Raw genomic sequence first — 17843 nt, 5'->3', positions numbered from 1 at the left:
TGAGACTTGAAAAGTCTCCCGAGAAGACTAAAAAATTAAAAACTGACCAACTCTAGGAACCTAAAAGAAAAAAAGCCTGACCTTGATTTACTTGTTGCCAGAAAGAGAAGTCATTCACAGGATGTAGCTTGGGGTACTTTAAGTACTTTAGTAAAGTACTTTAAGTAAAGCAAGGTCACTAAGTCAATGTGTCATAAATGACATCTATATCTCAAATACAATTTCACAATTTTGACAAACTCTTGTTATTAGGCTGTTTTCTCACTGATAACTGATTTCACCAACAATTTATTAAGTAATTATTACAATACAGAGCAGACCACCTATTGACCAAATCTTCCCCCGTTGGCAAGGGTTTGTGAAGTTGGGTTGGGAATTCAAGAAATGAAAGCAAAAACAGCACTAAGAAGAATAGGAAACTAAAGGATCTGGGAAAAAAGGGTAATTAAAATTGTTTGGCTAATATGATACATACTGAACACTGACACAGAAAATATTCATTTTAGACTAGGGGTTTTTAAACTTTTTGATTATCTCAAGGATCCCCCTTTAGTATTCCAGTGAAGTCTACAGATTCCTTCTCACATTTTTAAATTTATAAAATAAAGAATGCAAGATTACAAAGAAAACCAACCATACTAAAATAGTTACAAAAATATTAAATTCACAGACCTCAAGAACTGAGGTTAGACCATTCATTAGGTGGCTTTACATTCCATAATCTTAATTCTTAAATTAAACTAGATTAAAAAAACAGGAAGAAAGAAAACAACTCAGTGGAGTTTGCCAAAAAGATGGAAACCTTTAAATAGTAGCTCTTAAAAATAATTAAATTTAGCTTCCCCTCCCCTTTGATAGTATTTCTCATTTTCTAATACTTTCAGGTATCCAATTTATCAATGATAAACCTCAGAAATAATTCTTCCAACTCAATGTTTTATTGTCCAGCTTGTTATTACTTTCATAAACAAGTTAAATTTACTACCTGAACTATAAACCAAAGTTATTAAACCAAATCTCTGAAGCATTAGAAAAAAACTTAAATTACTGAACAGTGTTCTAGATGACTGTAAACTATACAAAATAAAATGATTAAATTCACATTTCTTTTGAATGCCAATAATATGGTAAAGAATCACAAATCAAAATGGTTTACTACAGAAGATTTCAGCATTAAATAAATCTCTAATCTTAGTACTCAATTAAATTAGAAATATTACTAGCAGCCTTAGCAATAATGTGAAAGATTGGAAAAATTCCATTTATATTCTTGGTTCCCTTTTTACTGACTCTACATATTTTCGGTCTAATTCTAAAAGAGTTAGGTGATGGATTTAGAGGTCTGTTCACTTTCAAATGTTTTTAGTGTTGTATGCAGGAGATAAAATACTTCTAATTTAAACTTACACTGAAAATCCAATAAACAAAGCAAAAAATAAATCTACTCACGTAGAGTATATTTTACATGGTTCATTATGACATATGGATATACATGAATGGTTTATTTCTTTGGTGTAACAACTAGTTTCATCTAGGATTATCTCATACCATATTTAACAGAATTGGGCCATCTTAGAGAGTTATCTGAAGATCAGATAAGATCAAATAATGTAGAGTAGGTACTGATATTTTTACAATCTGAATACTAAATTAGAAAAAAAAAAGTTCTACTGTATTTGAATAATGATTTCTAGGGGACTCATTAAAATCAAGAATGCAGGTACTTCTATATCATACTATGGTCAGTTCAATTTGAGGTATATGAACTCAATAAGATACCCAAGAAATTTTCAAATCAACTGCAATCAATCTCATCCCCCCAATGAAACCCAATATACAAATTCTATGTAACCCTTGTACTCTACCCTGTCTACCCAAATTTGACAACATATTACAATGAAAAACGAAAGACAACCCAAGTACAATTTGTTTTTTAATAAAGATAATTACAAAAGATGGAAAATCAGCTCAGAAAGGCAAATTACTTCTTTAATAGATCAGTTTTTAGACATAACATAATAACTCACATCAATTTTAAATACTATCACATAAAGCATGGTGGAGAAAGAAATTTTGCATCATAATTAGAAAAACTCACAATACAACTTGCCAACAACCAAAAAAAAGCCATTTTGAAAATAAATACGGTCCATGCCAAGTAGTACAAAATGAAGTCAGCAGTCTCTTTTGAAAAGAAACCTGTATTTTTTTTTTCCTCCCAATATTTTCCCAATTTAAACTTTTTCCTGAAATTGGTGTGAGGCTCTCTAATTCAAGGATTGCTGAGCTGTTCCGATTTGGTTCTGTTCAAAAGGCAAAATATAAAAGTGGCACAATTTTAGTTTAAATGCACTTTGACTAAACTAACATTTGTAACTATATACAACAAAACAAATATTACAGTGGCAGAAAATGTCTGTTTATTTTTTGTTCATTTAGTTCTCATTAAATTTTGAGAGCTAGGATTTGGTATAGTAATTCATTTTGTAAAGTCTACCATCGAGAGCTGATGGTTGATGTAGATGCTTTCTGAATATATGATACTAAAAATTCCTTAGTTGTATTCATCATTCCTAGAATATATTAAATTTGGCTAGGTTATCTGAAACTTAACCACATTTAACTCATAAGAGATTCAATTAGGACTGGGTTACCCTTTGGTGTCTGTCTTTTCACCACTGTTGTCCTTGGACTTCTCCTCTTCTTTAACATCTAAAAATAAAAAAATCAAAAGAAATATACAATAAATACAAACAGCCTACACAGGAAAGCTCAGATCTTAAATGAAAGAAAAAAGAAAGAAAACAATCCTATGGCCTCTTTATACTGTCATTGAATAAATACAAACTTTTAAAGTTCTCAGTAGCTGAAATCTCACAATTTTTATACCTACATCATTTTTCTTTTTTTTCCCCCTGAGGCAATTGGGGGTAAGTGACTTGCCCAGGGTCACACAGCTAGGAAGTGTTAAGTGTCTGAGCTCACATTTGAACTCAGGTCCTCCTGACTTCAGAGCTGGTGCTTCTTTCTACTGCACCACCTAGCTGCCCCATATCATCTATGTCTTACTTAACTTACTTAACACTCAAGTGATCAAAAAAATAAAATAAATCAAAGAGCTAAACAAAAATTGCACCATGGAAGATAAGAATAAAATGTTAAGTCACTATCATCAAGCTAATATTCTACAAATAATATTTATATTATGTGGTTGCAGATGCAACACATACATATCCATGTATATACATATACATAAATTACCTTCTGTTCTCCATTTGATAAGACTGCTTAGTGCAATATTGTGTGCACACAATAAATGTATATTAGATTAAAGATATAATAATGAACACTGCTGACAATTTCTCACTTTATTTTGGTTTTGGAGACTATGAGTTGTTAAAATGAGATGATCTATAGTTTTTTTTTTTTTTTTTTAATATTGATTCTTTAAAGGATAAGAGAGATTCATCACACTTTCTGGCCAGTTATTTACTGAACACAATCCCCTATTTAAGTACTGCTGTAATTAAGTTCACATCCCTTCAAAGATGAAATATTCCTTAGCCAACCTATCATTTGAAGACCAACAACTAACCTGCTTTCTTGTCCTCTGTTTCCTTTTTGTCTTCTTCTATTCTTGCTTTCTTTGCTCCTTTCTTATGATCAGCCACATTTCTACGCCCTCCTTCCCCTTCATCCTCAGAATCTGAAAATTCTTCATCACAAGCTATCCGCTTGTCTGATGCTCGAACTGAAACACAATGTAAAAATAAATATTACATTTTGTCCAAGAGGAATATTCATTATATTCCATTAACCATGTACAGATTTTGTTTTAGTCTATTATATTCTACCCAAAGTATAAATAACACAAAATACCTATTAAACTAAAGCTAAAGTCAAAATGGGCACTTGAAATTTCAGAATTGGGCCATGTTTCTCTCTCAATAAATACTAAAATATACTTTATTTATCAGGGAGAAAACGGTTAAAGAGAACAAAAAGGAATCTGAAAAATTTAGAGATTTTAAAAATATAGCTTAAAATGAGAAATAGTCTTCCATCGCTATGCCATACCAGCTATTATTATTATAATTATTATTATTTTTAAAGACAAAACAGGTATAATGCGCCAAGAGGGGCTTTAGACATCAGAAAAGGAGATCCTCAATATAATAACACATGTAAAAGGTTAGCAGCAGAAAATCTTTTTGAACATCCAAAATCTTGAAAGAAAAATATTTTAGAATTCCATCTGTATCAAAGTTCTTGGTATATAAGCCACTTTCAAACAGATTAATAATTGCTTGAATAACTAAGAAAATCACTAAACCGAATACAATTTCCATAACATTTGATAGCATTAGCTTACTAGAAATTCGTTTGTCTGGATCTTCTCCATCTTCATCCCCACTGTCTTCGTGAACAGCATCTTCAGGGATGGCTTGCATCTGTACACCAGGCGCATGAGGTAACATGCGCAAGTTTTCAAATAAACGTTGTCTATATTGTACAGGGAACAGTCATTCAAATAATTCATTTTTTTCACTAATCCCTAATATATTTCAAAAGAATTTTGAGCAAGAATGTTTGCAATTCTTTAAAGCTTTGGTACCTATAAATTCATGGACTAAATGGTTATATTTTTCTAGCAAAATGGAAAATTTTCTAGCATTCAAATTTCAAAGAAAGTCATTTAAAGTATGCAGAAAAATTGTACAACAAGGGTCATACTACGTTACAAATAGGAAACTCGAAATACCCAAGTTCAAGTCAATACTGATTTAATTTTCTTTCCTTCTTTTTGAATGACTTAGCTATAATTCAACTGCTAGATTAATATGTAATTTCATTCTTGGAATTTCAAATTATTTCAAAAAAAGGAAACAATCTATGATTAGTCCCATAGTATAAAACCCAATAATTTTTAAAAATAACAAAACTAAATAAAATTTAAAACAAGTAAAAGCCTTCAAGATGATGCTAAAAACAGAATTACCCAATATTTGCTATTAATACCATGGGTAATATTCAAAATAAACATTTGTAGATTGGAGTATACTCTTTTAAAAAATTAGATTCAGATTTACTATATGTTAACTACATCAAGAATTGGCTTTCTTAACAAGGTAACATCAAATTTTTGAAAATTTTCTTGGTCTTCTAATCCAGTTATTGGATTATTCCAATATTATGTGGAATTTACACTGAAAATAAGAAAATTATAAGAAAATTATCACCATGAATTCAACTAAACAGTTATATTTGTAGCTAATATTGCCAATTTAAAACAGTATAAAAGAGAATGGGAAAATCTGACAATTAGGCAAGTATTTACCATCAAAAAGCAATCATTAAGATTGTTTCATTGGTTAATTTCATTAGGAAGCAATTTCATAATGTTTACTTCAAAGTTATAATAGTATAGGAATAATGCTAACTAATGAAACACTGAAATTGTTTCAAAACAAACATAAAATAATGATTTAAATCTATTACAGTGGTAAAATTTTTACTGAACTTTGTTTACTTCAAGTGTTTCAATGTATTTTCAAATTTCAATGTTTCAATATTTGTTATTAATTTTTTCTAAGTTTAATAGTAAAGTCTAGTTAATATTACTTAAGAACTATTTGTAAGCATCTTCAGATATTTCATTGTTTAAATTCACAATTGCTAGAATTTACATAGAGAGGTCCTATCTGAAAGCCAGAATCTCAACACTTGAAATCTCAAAAGAAATAGTTAAATCTGTACTTCAACATAAATCCTTTGGAATATACTGAAGAAGTATCTAACCACTGAGTGAGGAAGAAAGCAATGTACTCTGATAGGATTCATTCTAGGTTTGAATAGTTGATTCTGTTGTTAATTAAGTGTAATTCTGTCTCTCTGCAACCACTGTCCTTTATTCTTGCCTCTAGCAAGAGACAGAACAAGTCAAAAGTCTTTCCAGTCATTTAGATATACTTCAAGATATCAGCTAGTTTTTCATAGTTAAATGTTGCTCTTGATTTGTCAGTCCCATATCTTCTCTCTTCTATCTATATTGCAATCCATCTATATTTATATATAAAAACATACACACACATTTTTCTCTCTCTAAATGTACATGTAGACGCAATGTATATACAGTTTCCTCAACTTTTTATGTAGTCTAGGGTACTACATTGCATCAATGCTTTATTCGATAATGAGGTTCAAAGTTCTTAAAACCTGGACCTAATTCAACCAAGAAGTTAGAGCTTATAGTTGCCAAATCCAAAATTGGACTAGGCATTATTTGCCAGATTATATTAAAAAATAATATGACTCATGTTTACCTTGATATTAATAATAAATCTTAACCATTGAGAAAGATAATATTATTCTTAATGTCACTTAGTCAAAATAACATCTTTAAGTATGGACTGAATGCCCATTTGTCAGATATCTTATTAAAGGTTTTTTATTTTACTATGGGTTGAACTAGATGGTCTCTAAAGATTTTTCCAATTCTGAGATTCTCTGAAAAAAAAATTTTTTTTTAGAATGACAGTTTAATGATATTATATATGATGGAGAAGTAAAAAGTAGAAATATAAACAGAGTTCATTAACTGATGCCTAGATTTTACAATACAAAAGATACTGTGAAAAATGTTTGCATGCATAATATGTGCCAAAAGTTTTATTTTATCAATATTTAACAAAATAAACTATTTCAATCACTACTTACTTGATTTTCTCCATGTACTCTGGCGTATTCTGATTTGTCATATTTGATGGACTAATGTGCAATTTAAAATCTGGTCCAAAATACTCAAAGTAATCATTGTATGGCAACTCTATTGAAAACAACAAACATTTTATAGTTAAAAATTAAGACAGAAATACTGAACATCCACCAAAACCTAGAATTTAAAAATAGTTCTTAGAAAGTTACAAGAATAATCAGGATTACATACAGCAGACTAAGTACCAAACAAGACCACACAAGTGAAATGCAAAAATATAGAAAATACAGCAATAATTAATCTCAATACTTAAGTCTATATCTTCCATCAAGAGAAATCTGAGCTACTTTAGTTACTATTCCTCTTCAACTCAGGAATATCAGCAAAACTTGAACAAGCTGGGCGTGTTGGAGAAAAAGAGAAAAGGATGCAGGCGAGATTAGACATGATTTCACATTAGGATAGGGAATTTTTAGTAAGAAAACTACTTCTAACAATTCAGTTGCCTAAAAGCTTATAGGCAGAGAGATTAAATGACTTACATTCTGGTTGTGTGAGTATCAAGAAAAATGGTTTGAATTTAGTCTTACTGACTTTGAGGTCAGTTCTTTAGCCACTGTCAAAATACATCCCTTCTTTCATCTATTTCCCCTTCTCCCCCTTTTTTTCAAGTTAACTGAATATGAACTATTACTACACTTGGTTCAAAAACTATCAATTAAGTATTTACTATGTACAAGTCATTGTTAGGGGCTGGGAATATAAAAATAAAATGAAAAAAGTCCCCCAAATGTAATGTAATAATACAATATAATTTTCATTGAACAAAGTACAAAACCACAACACAACTTACAAGACAGTTTACAACATCCAACACTATGAATCATTCATCAAACATTTATTAAAACTTGTATAGGGAAGAAACAACATGCAGAGAAGAATACATAAAAAATATGCAAATAAACACAAAGTAACAAGAGATGGGATAACCAACACCAGGAAATCAGAGTAGGATGGTGTAGGATATGGTGCTTGAGCTTGGCAAGGAGCTGGGCATTCTAAGAGGCACAGCTGTTAAGGGAGTACATTCCAGGGACAGTACACACAGCCTGTGCAAAGGCAGGGAGAGAAATGACAGAAACTTAAGGGATCATGGAAGGATCATCTAATCTAACTCCCTCATTTTACAGATGAGTTGCTATGATATCTTGACTTGCCTGGGAGGCAAAGTTGCACAAAGTCATTCAAGTCCAATGGCAGACAAAAGTTAAGAAGACTGGCAATGGCCTGGGAATCAGCGAATGACCTTGGCATCTTTGATGCTTACTAAGCTTTCCATAGTGCTTGTTTCAGTCTCTTGGCCAGTGGAATAAACTGTTCTTATCTGCCCATTCTGCCAAGGAATCTTCACATGCTTGGGATAGAAAACCTCCTATCTCACCTACTAATATGAGATCTGTTGGTTAGCCACTGCACTGTCAGGAGTTAAGTGACATGTATAAAAAACAAGATCAGTTTGATTGGTCCAAAGAGCACGTGAAGGGGAATGATGCATAATGCCAGAAAGGAGACTGCAGGCAGGCTACAAAGGACTAGGGAACAGAGACAGATACCCAAGATGGAACTTTGGGGTAGAACACAAGAGACAATTCACCATATGAGACTGAGACTAAGCAGACAGTAGGAGAAAAGGAAAAACTGTCAGGAAAAACTAGGAAAACTCAGGAAAAATATCTAGGAGAGGGTAATGACCTTTCTACTTTTAAAATATTCTTATACTTTACTCCCATTTATAATCTAAACACACTAACTTCATATTTGTCCTCTGTCTCTGAATCTTTCCACAAGTTGTCTCACATATCCAGTCTGAAATGTTTCTCTTCAGCACCACTTCTTTTCCCTCTCCCTATTCTAATAATTCCCATTCTTTTATGCTAAGCACTTTCTAGATTTGAACTCAGGTCCTTTTGACCCCAAGTGCAGTGTTGCATTCAATTGCACTTCTGAACTTGTTATTCTTGGGCCATTTTATATAAACCTAGCCTTTCAACTCCACAATCAATTCCTCCTGGAATGAACATCAAATAAACTCTGCCACTGTTTCTGTAAGGGCTATGCTGATATATTCCCTATGGACCCACTTACCATCCCAGTTAACATTCTGAACCAAAAAGCTACATATACCACTGGTCTCTTCTAAATGTTTGTTATTTTACCTAATTAGAATTTAACCAACTTTCAAGATACAGACTTCCTTTGCTTTTGTACTTGTATCCCCAGTGTTTAGAACATCTTGTCATATAGTAAATGCTTTTATATACGTATATATAAAATATACCTACTTATTTTCATGTTTGTGGGAAGAGGGGGAAATAAAATGACTTGCATTTACATAATGTCTTAAAAGTTTGCAAAAAGGATTTATATATATTTTCATTTGAAAAATTGTTTTTAATCCAATTTTGCATTCTTCTGTTTACTAAAATTAATTTCTTACTAGCAATTATTTTACAAATAAATTCTACAGAGAATGGCAAAACAAATTTGTATTCTTCTTATTACACCACACTGACAACTCTTCAGTCATATTCATTTTCTAACTCAAGAGTACTTTATTTCAATATAATTGATTTCCTTTGTAATACTATGTATCTTACTTTATACATGTAAAAATGTCATTCTGAGGTGTCCATAAGCTTCCCCAAACTTCCAAAGATGTCTATAACCTTATTTATTTATTTATTTCCTTATTTATTTATTTTTGCTGGGGCAGTTGGGGTTAAATGACTTGCCCAAGGTCACACAGCTAGGAAATGTTAAGTGTCTGAGGCCAGATTTGAACTCAGATTCTCCTGACTTCAGGGCTGGTGCTCTATCCATTGCGCCACCTTCTGTACAAAGATTAATCATAAATAATTTTCTCATTTTCACTGTTAAATTGGGTGAATAATACTTGCCATTTGGAATTTCACAATCTAAGGCAACAGCAGTTTCATATGTCCAACAACGGGCAACATTACGGATTGTGTATCCACCTCCTCCAAGCATCAAAAGGGGCAAATTGAAAGTTTTTACAACTTCTACACATTTAGCATGACCTAACACAAAGAAAGAAAACATAAATTAGCAGTTTTATTTACAAAATAAACTACAACATTATTTAAAGAAAATGTAAACAATCAAAATAATCAAAATGTTTTTCAAATATTATGTAGACCTTATTGGGATTTTTTTGTTCTTTTAAAATACTTCAAACACATACATATGTTAGAAGCAATTTCTTATGCTTCAAATCAGAAGTGAAATGTGATGACCATGTATTTTAAAATCAGCCAGGGACAGGAATTCAGGTTAAGGGAAAATCTTCAATCTTTATTCTCAGTAGAGGTGAAGAAGGATCGGAGGTGAAGGGGGGATTGCAATAGCAATGTGTACAGCTGCATCAAGAAGCCAGCCAGCCTTCTCTCCACCCCTCCTGCCTCCACCCACCAAAATCATCATTTCCTATATAACACATCAGGACTTGCACAAAGAGTGAGCAGGGGCCATTCTTTCTCCAAGCATATATATTAATAGAGTATGGTCCAGTTACTATTTAGCCTCACATGCTTGGGACCTCAGTGCATCAATTAGAGCTTCAGCCCATTACAGTTAAAGTATCTCCAAACACTGTATCCAAATTATATCTAACCAGGAACCCCTTCAACAGCATCTCCAATAAATGATTAAAGCATTCCATTTGACTTTGGGACAATGTGAAATTGTACTGTTTATATGGAAAAATACTGACACTTCATTGAACACTCCACTATTCTTAGGCCACGGTTTAAGTTAGGGTTTGTGAATGTTTCCAAAACTTCTTACTGATATATTTTATGTACTTTTTTTTTGGTAATATGATTATAGTTTTTTCTAGTATCTAAACTTCTTCACCCTTTCCCAGAGGTTATCTCATTATAACAGTATTTTTAAAAAACCTTCCCTCCCAAAAGGGGAAAAATGTCAGCATAACTGATCAACAAAATGAAAATGTTTGAAAATATGTATAATACATAATACTAGGGGAGGCTATTTTTGAAAAGGAAGTGGAATGTTTTCTCATTTCTCTTTGAAGTCAAACTTGCTGTTCCTAGTTTTGAAGGTTTTTTTGGTTGTATTTCTCTCCCCACATCTGCACTGTTAGTAATTGGCCATTTTTTCCCCTTATCTCTGTTTGACTGCATCAATTTATGGAGATCATTCTACACTTCTCTGAATTAATATGTCATCTTACAGAACATTAATATTATATTCACAAACCCTGATCAATGGGCATACATGATTTCCAATTCCTTGTTTCTTCCAATTCTAGTTTCTCAAAAAGTGTTATTATTTTAGTGTATATGAGCATTTTTTCTCTTATCAACAACCACCTTGCAAACACAATCCTAGTTGTAGACACTCTGGGTCTAAAGTTTGAACATTTTTGGTATTTTATTATTTACATAATTCCAATTTCATTCCAAATGGGCTGTACTGATTCACAGCTCTAACAATGTGCTACTGCCTTCCCACAATTCCTTTAACATTAACTTCTCATCTTTTATTTTTTGCTATTTTGAAGGGTGAACTTCAGGGTTGTTTTGATTTTCATTTCCATTATTAGTTACTTGGATTACTCTCTCATAGTTATTTGGAAATTCTTTTGACCACTTATCTTTTGAGAAATGGCTTTTGATCTTGCTTATGTGCAGAGGTATATATGCCAACTATTTATGTATCCCAGACCAAACTCTTTATCAAAGAAATTTGAGTTTCTTATTTACCCACTAAACTGATCCAAGGTGCATTTTCTGTGTGTAGTTTTTCATCTTCATATAATCAGTTAATCATTTCATCTTTTGTCCTGACCACTGTATCTTGGTTAAAAATATGTTTGTTATGCATAACTGTGAATGGTATACAATCTGCTTGTCAGTATATGTCATGAAATATAATGCCAAAATCTAATTTCTGACAGACTGCTTTCTAGTTTCCCCAGATTATTTTTAAAATTTGAGTATGAAATTCTTTCCTAAGAAATTTGTTTTCTTATTTATCAAATACAGATTTATTATGTTCTACTGTTTGATTCTTTCATATTGTTTCACCGTATTTCTATTTTAAACCAGTTTCTTTATAAGATAGTTTCAAGTGTGGAAGTGCCACTCCCCCTTTCTTTATGCCCGTTTAGCTCCCTTAATGTTATAAAATAATTTTAAAAAAAAGAATTGATTTCTGAGTACCTCGATGTACCCTTTATATAACTTCATTAGTATAGAATACTGTAAACTAACTGGTGACAAATATTACACTGGCACAGTACTTAACATTCTAGCTATAAAGGAGTACTTTGTAATTACCTATACAAGTATTTTGTGTGCTTTGGCAGAATGATCCCCAGATACTTTGTAACTTCCTTGGACTTATTATTTAGAAACAGTTGATTTTTTAGTCTGAAACTTTACTTGTTATTGTTTCAATTACTCTTTTTGCTGACCCTTTGGGTAGCATGGTTTGTCAATTCAGTTGTGTCTTGAGTATGGTTACATTTTGGGGTTTTTTGGCCAAGAGACAGAAGTAGTTTCTCATCTCCTTCTCTAACTCATTTTACAGATGAGATACCGAGAGAATGTTAAATGACTTGTCTAGGGTCACAGAGCAAATATGAAACCAGATTTGAACTCAGGAAGTTGTGTCTTCTTGACTTCAGGGCTGGCACTGTTTCTCTTGCATCACCTCACTGGAGATACCAGTAAATAGGGATCCTTATGCCTTTAGTTTCCTTAGTACCATTTCATAACATTTCCAAACTATGCCAAATAATAGTAGGAACAGTAGATGCCACTTTTATAAATCTTGTATGTAACTGGAAAAATTTGGAAAAAAAAATTTCTGCTGTTTATGCTGCTTGCTTTTGAACATTTTATGACATTAAAAAGGCCCTCTATGCCCATTATTTGCAAAAGTTTTAGTATAAATGAATTCTGTATTTTGTCAAAGGCTTTTCTAACATCTATATAATGTGGAGTTTTAAATGTTTTTATTATAGTCTTTCCCTCATGTTGAGAACATCTTTAGATCTGTTGTAAATCTAATTCCATCACAGTTTCTTAGATAAAACAATGGAGTATGGCTGACCAGGTTTTAATCCAATTTTAAAAATCAATATCCACTAACAACATCATTCCATTATTGCTTTATCATTTTTTTTTGATTTACCTTAGTATTTCAGTTCTTTCAAAAAAAAAAAATGTGGTAGAATATTTTTTTTTCAATTTTGAGAAGTAACATGGTTTTTTAAAAAGGTGAGAGAAATCTGCAAATCCATAAGGAACAGTTTTTTCTTTTGCAGCTACTCCTATTTTCTAAGATGGAATTGCTAAAAATCACTATTTGATTTTCTGTTAAAGAAACGAACAGGAATAACAATTTCCTAATTAATTTTAAAACTATCCCTGCTTCTTTCATGTTGTTTTGTAAGCACACTACTTCTAATGTGTCAATTTAACATTTTATTTTGATTTGTAATTGCACTTAATTTATTTGCTTTTTTGTTAATTTGATTTTTGCTATCCTCTTTTTAATCAAATTGGCTAAAGCCCTACTAACCTATACATCTTTTCAAAAAAACTAAGTTTCGGTTTGATTATTTCTATACTATCTTTGTAGTTTATTTACAGCTTAATTTTGGTATCTTGCAAATTCATTTTAACTTTAACTTTCAAAAATGAATTAGCTTATTAATATTCCCTTTCTATTTTGTCTTCAGAAATATTTTTCTTCAAGTATTGCATTCAGTTATACCCCAGAAATTTTGGCAAAACATTTTATATTATTTCTCCTTCCAATAATTGTTTCCATAATTTATTCTTTAACCCACTTGAGGATTTTGTGATATCCAGATGGCTTTGTATTATGGTCTTGGAATTGATTTTTATCACATTATGGTATATAAATACTGTACTACTTTTTACTTTTGCAATATCTCCATGCCCTAATGTGGTAAGAAATACGTATACACATTAGCAGATGCACTTAGAACTCGTTAGTCTTTTAGCTGTTTTTCTCCAGCTAAATGTTCAATTTCTATTTTCCATTTCATTTCTCCCTTAAGCTTATCTAAATATGTCTTGCCACTTATGTTACTATGACCTCTTGCAGTTCAATCAATTTTTGTTTTTTGAATTCAAATGCAAAGTTATTTGAAGCACATTAGTTTAATAGTAATATATGACAATTTATAATATAATGTAGTTTTACTATTTTTTCTGATGTACTTACTTTTATCTGACAGCATGACCACAGCTCCTGATGTTTGGAAATTTGCCTAATGCAATATATTTTTTTACAAACAAGCTTCTTGTAAGCAAAAGATTATGAGGTTTTATTTTCTTGCACCATCTATCATTTTTATTGAGTTCTTTAATTACTTTTGTTATTCCATTTCCTAGTTTTGGAGTATTCCTTAAGATAAGGATGTTTAGACAACTAAAACTTCAAATTTTTCAGCTTAAATAGCTCATCTGAATACTTCAGGTATGACCATTATAAATGGAGACCATTTTCTCTTATCCTTTCTTTTAACTTCCTTCTTGAATGGGATGCTCATAACATAATTTGAGGTACTTATGCAATTATACTGGTAGTCTTTTTGCTTATGTCCATCATAAGCTTGAAATAGCAAAATGACCAGGAATCTCATGAAATGATTTTTTATGGATCCATTAGATGAAAAACTACTGATTACTTTGACAAGAATCTTGCATTCTGAACACCTAGATTAAAAATTATTATTTATCTAAAAAAAAAAATTTGCATCACCTTGTTCAAAGAATTCATAAAACTAGCGGTCAGACTTATTAATGTTCAGCCTCCTAGATTTAGGCTGGTTCTCAGACAGCACAGCTAATTTGCTCTATGAATTGAATATTTCCAATGTGCAAAACATCCAAAAACAACTTTTTTTCAAGAACCTGAGGTTACTCTCAAAAGGATAGGTGTCTACAGAGTAGAGATTCAGCGTCAGATTGTATATGACTAAATTTACTATTTTCAAAAGAAAAAGTGAATCTATGATTAGTCTGTATAAACAATGAATATTGATGTGACTTGAATATACTTTAATAAGCCCAGATTATATGTTCTTCTTATAAAAATAAAAATTACTGCTTTAATGTTTTCTTGGTGGCAGTTTTTAAGAAAACTTTTTGTTTTATTAACCCCCAAAATTTAGAAATCTATGTGGATAATCTTTCCAATGATTAAGACTGCAATCCTTCTAAATTTAGGTTTCTGTAACAGGCCCAGTTTCCCTGATGCAGCTTCTTTTCTCCACCAATATGGGGAGGATTTACCTATAAGAAGACAAAGCTTTGGTATTGATCCCAGCTTCCATGATGCAGGTTCATGGTAATCTAAAAGCATAAAAAGTCTTAGCTATGTGGAATTTAATTCTCTATGATTCAGATGCATTTCTGCTGTGTTAAGGCAAAAGAAATTTTTTGTCAAATGTTCAAAGGTTTACAAGTCTTCCTAAATGAACCTAAGCTAAGAGTGCTGGTGTTAGAAGAACATCATAAATAACATAATTTCAGTACACTGGGATGTGTTTAGGTTAAATTGGGAGAGGAGTCCTGAAAATATAGGGGAGGTGACTGGGCTACTATGGAGCTCTCTGTTTCAAGAGCCCTCCTGATAATGTAATTCTATATAGTATAGGAAGCAAGCTCCTGCTTATGCAAAAGGACTAGTTCAGTGGATGCTAAAGAAGGTTGTCCAGGAATGGCAAATCAAGTCTAAAATCCCCTGTTCTAAGTTGGACTACCAGCAGAAGACTGAAAGTGAATGAAATAGAATAATTAAGTGGTTAGAAAGAATTCTGAGTTTTTAGGAACCATGAAATGAAAGCCAAGGCTCAACTAGTATCTGATTAAATAAAATGATCTCTCCTGATGGGAAGAAGATTGATGCTTTGTGAGCCCCCTCCAGGAACTCACCTTATGGCAGCTGGTAGTTAGTAAATTTTTTCTACCCTTGAACTGGGGTGTTTGCAGTTCAAAAAGAAATCTAAGGAATCCCTGGAATACTATACCCAACTTGTCTCAAGTGAAAGGAGATCCTACCTTCTCAGTGGAAACTCAATTGAAGGCCTCAGACTTTAGCTAGGAGACTCCCCAGACTCATAACCACAAGAATTGGCTGATCAACTGGTGAAACTTAAGCAGCAGGTTGGAATAGATTATGGCTCAGGCAATACTGTTAGTTCAAATACGAACGCTGGGAACTGAGGTCGTATCAGAAGCCATCACTCTGCTAGGTAGGCAGAAGAAATAACATTATCCTCAGAGGGAGCTTGGGAAAAGCCTTTGAAACATGAGGTTGATAAGAAAGCAACTGATGGCCAGCTGAAGGTGGTTTCAAAAAAACTCTTCAAGGAAATCAAGAAAACAGGTACCAACAGTCCTTCAGGTCCACGCTAAAGTATCCTCTAAAGCACTCGCTTCAATGAGATTATTCAGAGTGAGGCTACAGAGTACAGACCAAGTACAGAAGGGGATTGTAACTTCAGCACCTATGCAAATCCTTTCAGCAATCTGCAGGCACTTTACTCTGGGTAAGGTCGATGAAAATGTTTAGTTACTTGCACCCATGTAATTGCTATCACAATGGATCTGGCCCCCAAGGGGGCAAATGGAGGTGAAAGGTATTTCTCCTCAAATGATGGAGATTAAGGAAGCTGGTTCACTTTGTTAAACTAACTCCCCTTACACAGCCTTGTATCATTTGAGAGGAAGGTAGAAGTTACCTGGGAGCTTACAGGTAAAAAGTTATCAAACCCATTTCCGCAGCTGTTCCTACCCTATCGATGTTGTAGATGAGTTCCTCAGGACCAGGGTGATCACTGACATGGGGTAATCAACTTTGCCAATGTTCTTTTCTCTATTTCTGTGACAAAGATTGCTCAAGAGAGATTTGCTTTCATCTGGAGGAGTCCAATATAATTTCACCATCCTTCCCAGGCTTTTTTCATTTTCTCTCATCCTATCATGCTGAGATGAGCCAAAGACATAGGAAGGTCTGAAAAGGTATTGGTGATCACCACTACATTGATGATGTAATGTTTATAGGACGAAAGGAACTCATAAAAGACAGAGGTGGGGTGGAATCAACCGTAAAGTAATCTAGGGATCAGACTGCTCAGCTGAATTTTGGGAAATACAGCAGGTAGCAAAAAAACAGAGGATTCCAGGTGAGCCTGGAATAAGCTATGGACACTTGTTTTTATATGAACTAAAAACAAAGCTGGAACCTTATTGGACTTCTCAAATTTTGGAGAATATATATTTCCTATTTGTTTATCTTGATGGCCCCCCATTTATATTCACCTGAAAATTTGCCTCTTTCAAATGGATTTCCAAGCAGGCCACAGCCCTGGAAAGATATAAAGCAAGCTACCTTATAGTTTGGGTCCTTATAGCTGTGGGAAGCTCATGCTTCTGGAGGTCTCTGTCCCTGAAGATTAAGATGAGCAGAACTTTTTGTGGATATCAAGACATGACCAGAATAAATGATTATTTGGCTTCTGGAACACAAAGTTTTCTAGGGAATCTTGTCACTACAACACTTTTTAAAGTTGGCTGCTTGCTTCTTTCTAGCACCTAACTGAGATGCAAAATGGTGCCTCTTAATAAGAGACTTCTAAAGCTAAATGGAAATGGTCTAAATTAGAAATTTTACTTGCTTGAATCCCTCTGATGCGAGTGTCCTTCAAAAGTGGATGATGACTATACCAAAGACTAGTATAGTTTCCACTTCAAATCCTCCTGGGAACCTTGCCTCCACCAATGACCTAATGGGCCTTTTTCCTAGGAAAACCCAAAGAAAACTATTTGAAGAACAGCTAGGTGGTGCAGTGGATTGAGCCCCAGCCTTGAAATTAGGAGGACCCGAGTTCAAATCTGACCAAAGACACGTAACACTTCATAGCTGTGTGACCTTGGGCAAATCACTTAACCCCAATTGCCTCAGCCCAAAAAAAGAAAAAAAAAAAGGCCAATGCCTCCATCTGCTACAAGAGCCATCTGCAAATTGATTTCTGCAACCCCTA

The 17843-nt window shown here is 32.9% G+C and overlaps 1 protein-coding gene across 1 annotated transcript in view; it reads right to left on the bottom strand.

Moving 5' to 3' along the window:
* Positions 1-1915: 1915 nt before the first annotated feature.
* HDAC2 (histone deacetylase 2) overlaps positions 1916-17843 on the bottom strand; it is a 47491-nt gene continuing 31563 nt past the window's right edge. Inside the window, exons 9-14 of the mRNA XM_031964384.1 lie at positions 9673-9813; positions 6718-6826; positions 4373-4503; positions 3596-3751; positions 2655-2712; positions 1916-2303 (exon numbers count right to left, since the gene is read on the bottom strand). Coding sequence (XP_031820244.1) covers positions 2273-2303; positions 2655-2712; positions 3596-3751; positions 4373-4503; positions 6718-6826; positions 9673-9813 — 626 coding nt within the window. The 3' untranslated portion in view covers positions 1916-2272. The remainder of the gene's footprint in view (positions 2304-2654; positions 2713-3595; positions 3752-4372; positions 4504-6717; positions 6827-9672; positions 9814-17843) is intronic.

The sequence above is a fragment of the Sarcophilus harrisii genome, chromosome 4 (genome assembly GCF_902635505.1).
Source record: "Sarcophilus harrisii chromosome 4, mSarHar1.11, whole genome shotgun sequence".
Classification (NCBI taxonomy): domain Eukaryota; kingdom Metazoa; phylum Chordata; class Mammalia; order Dasyuromorphia; family Dasyuridae; genus Sarcophilus; species Sarcophilus harrisii.
Note: the sequence above shows the minus strand (reverse complement) of the source record. Positions and strands in the feature narration are given on the sequence as shown.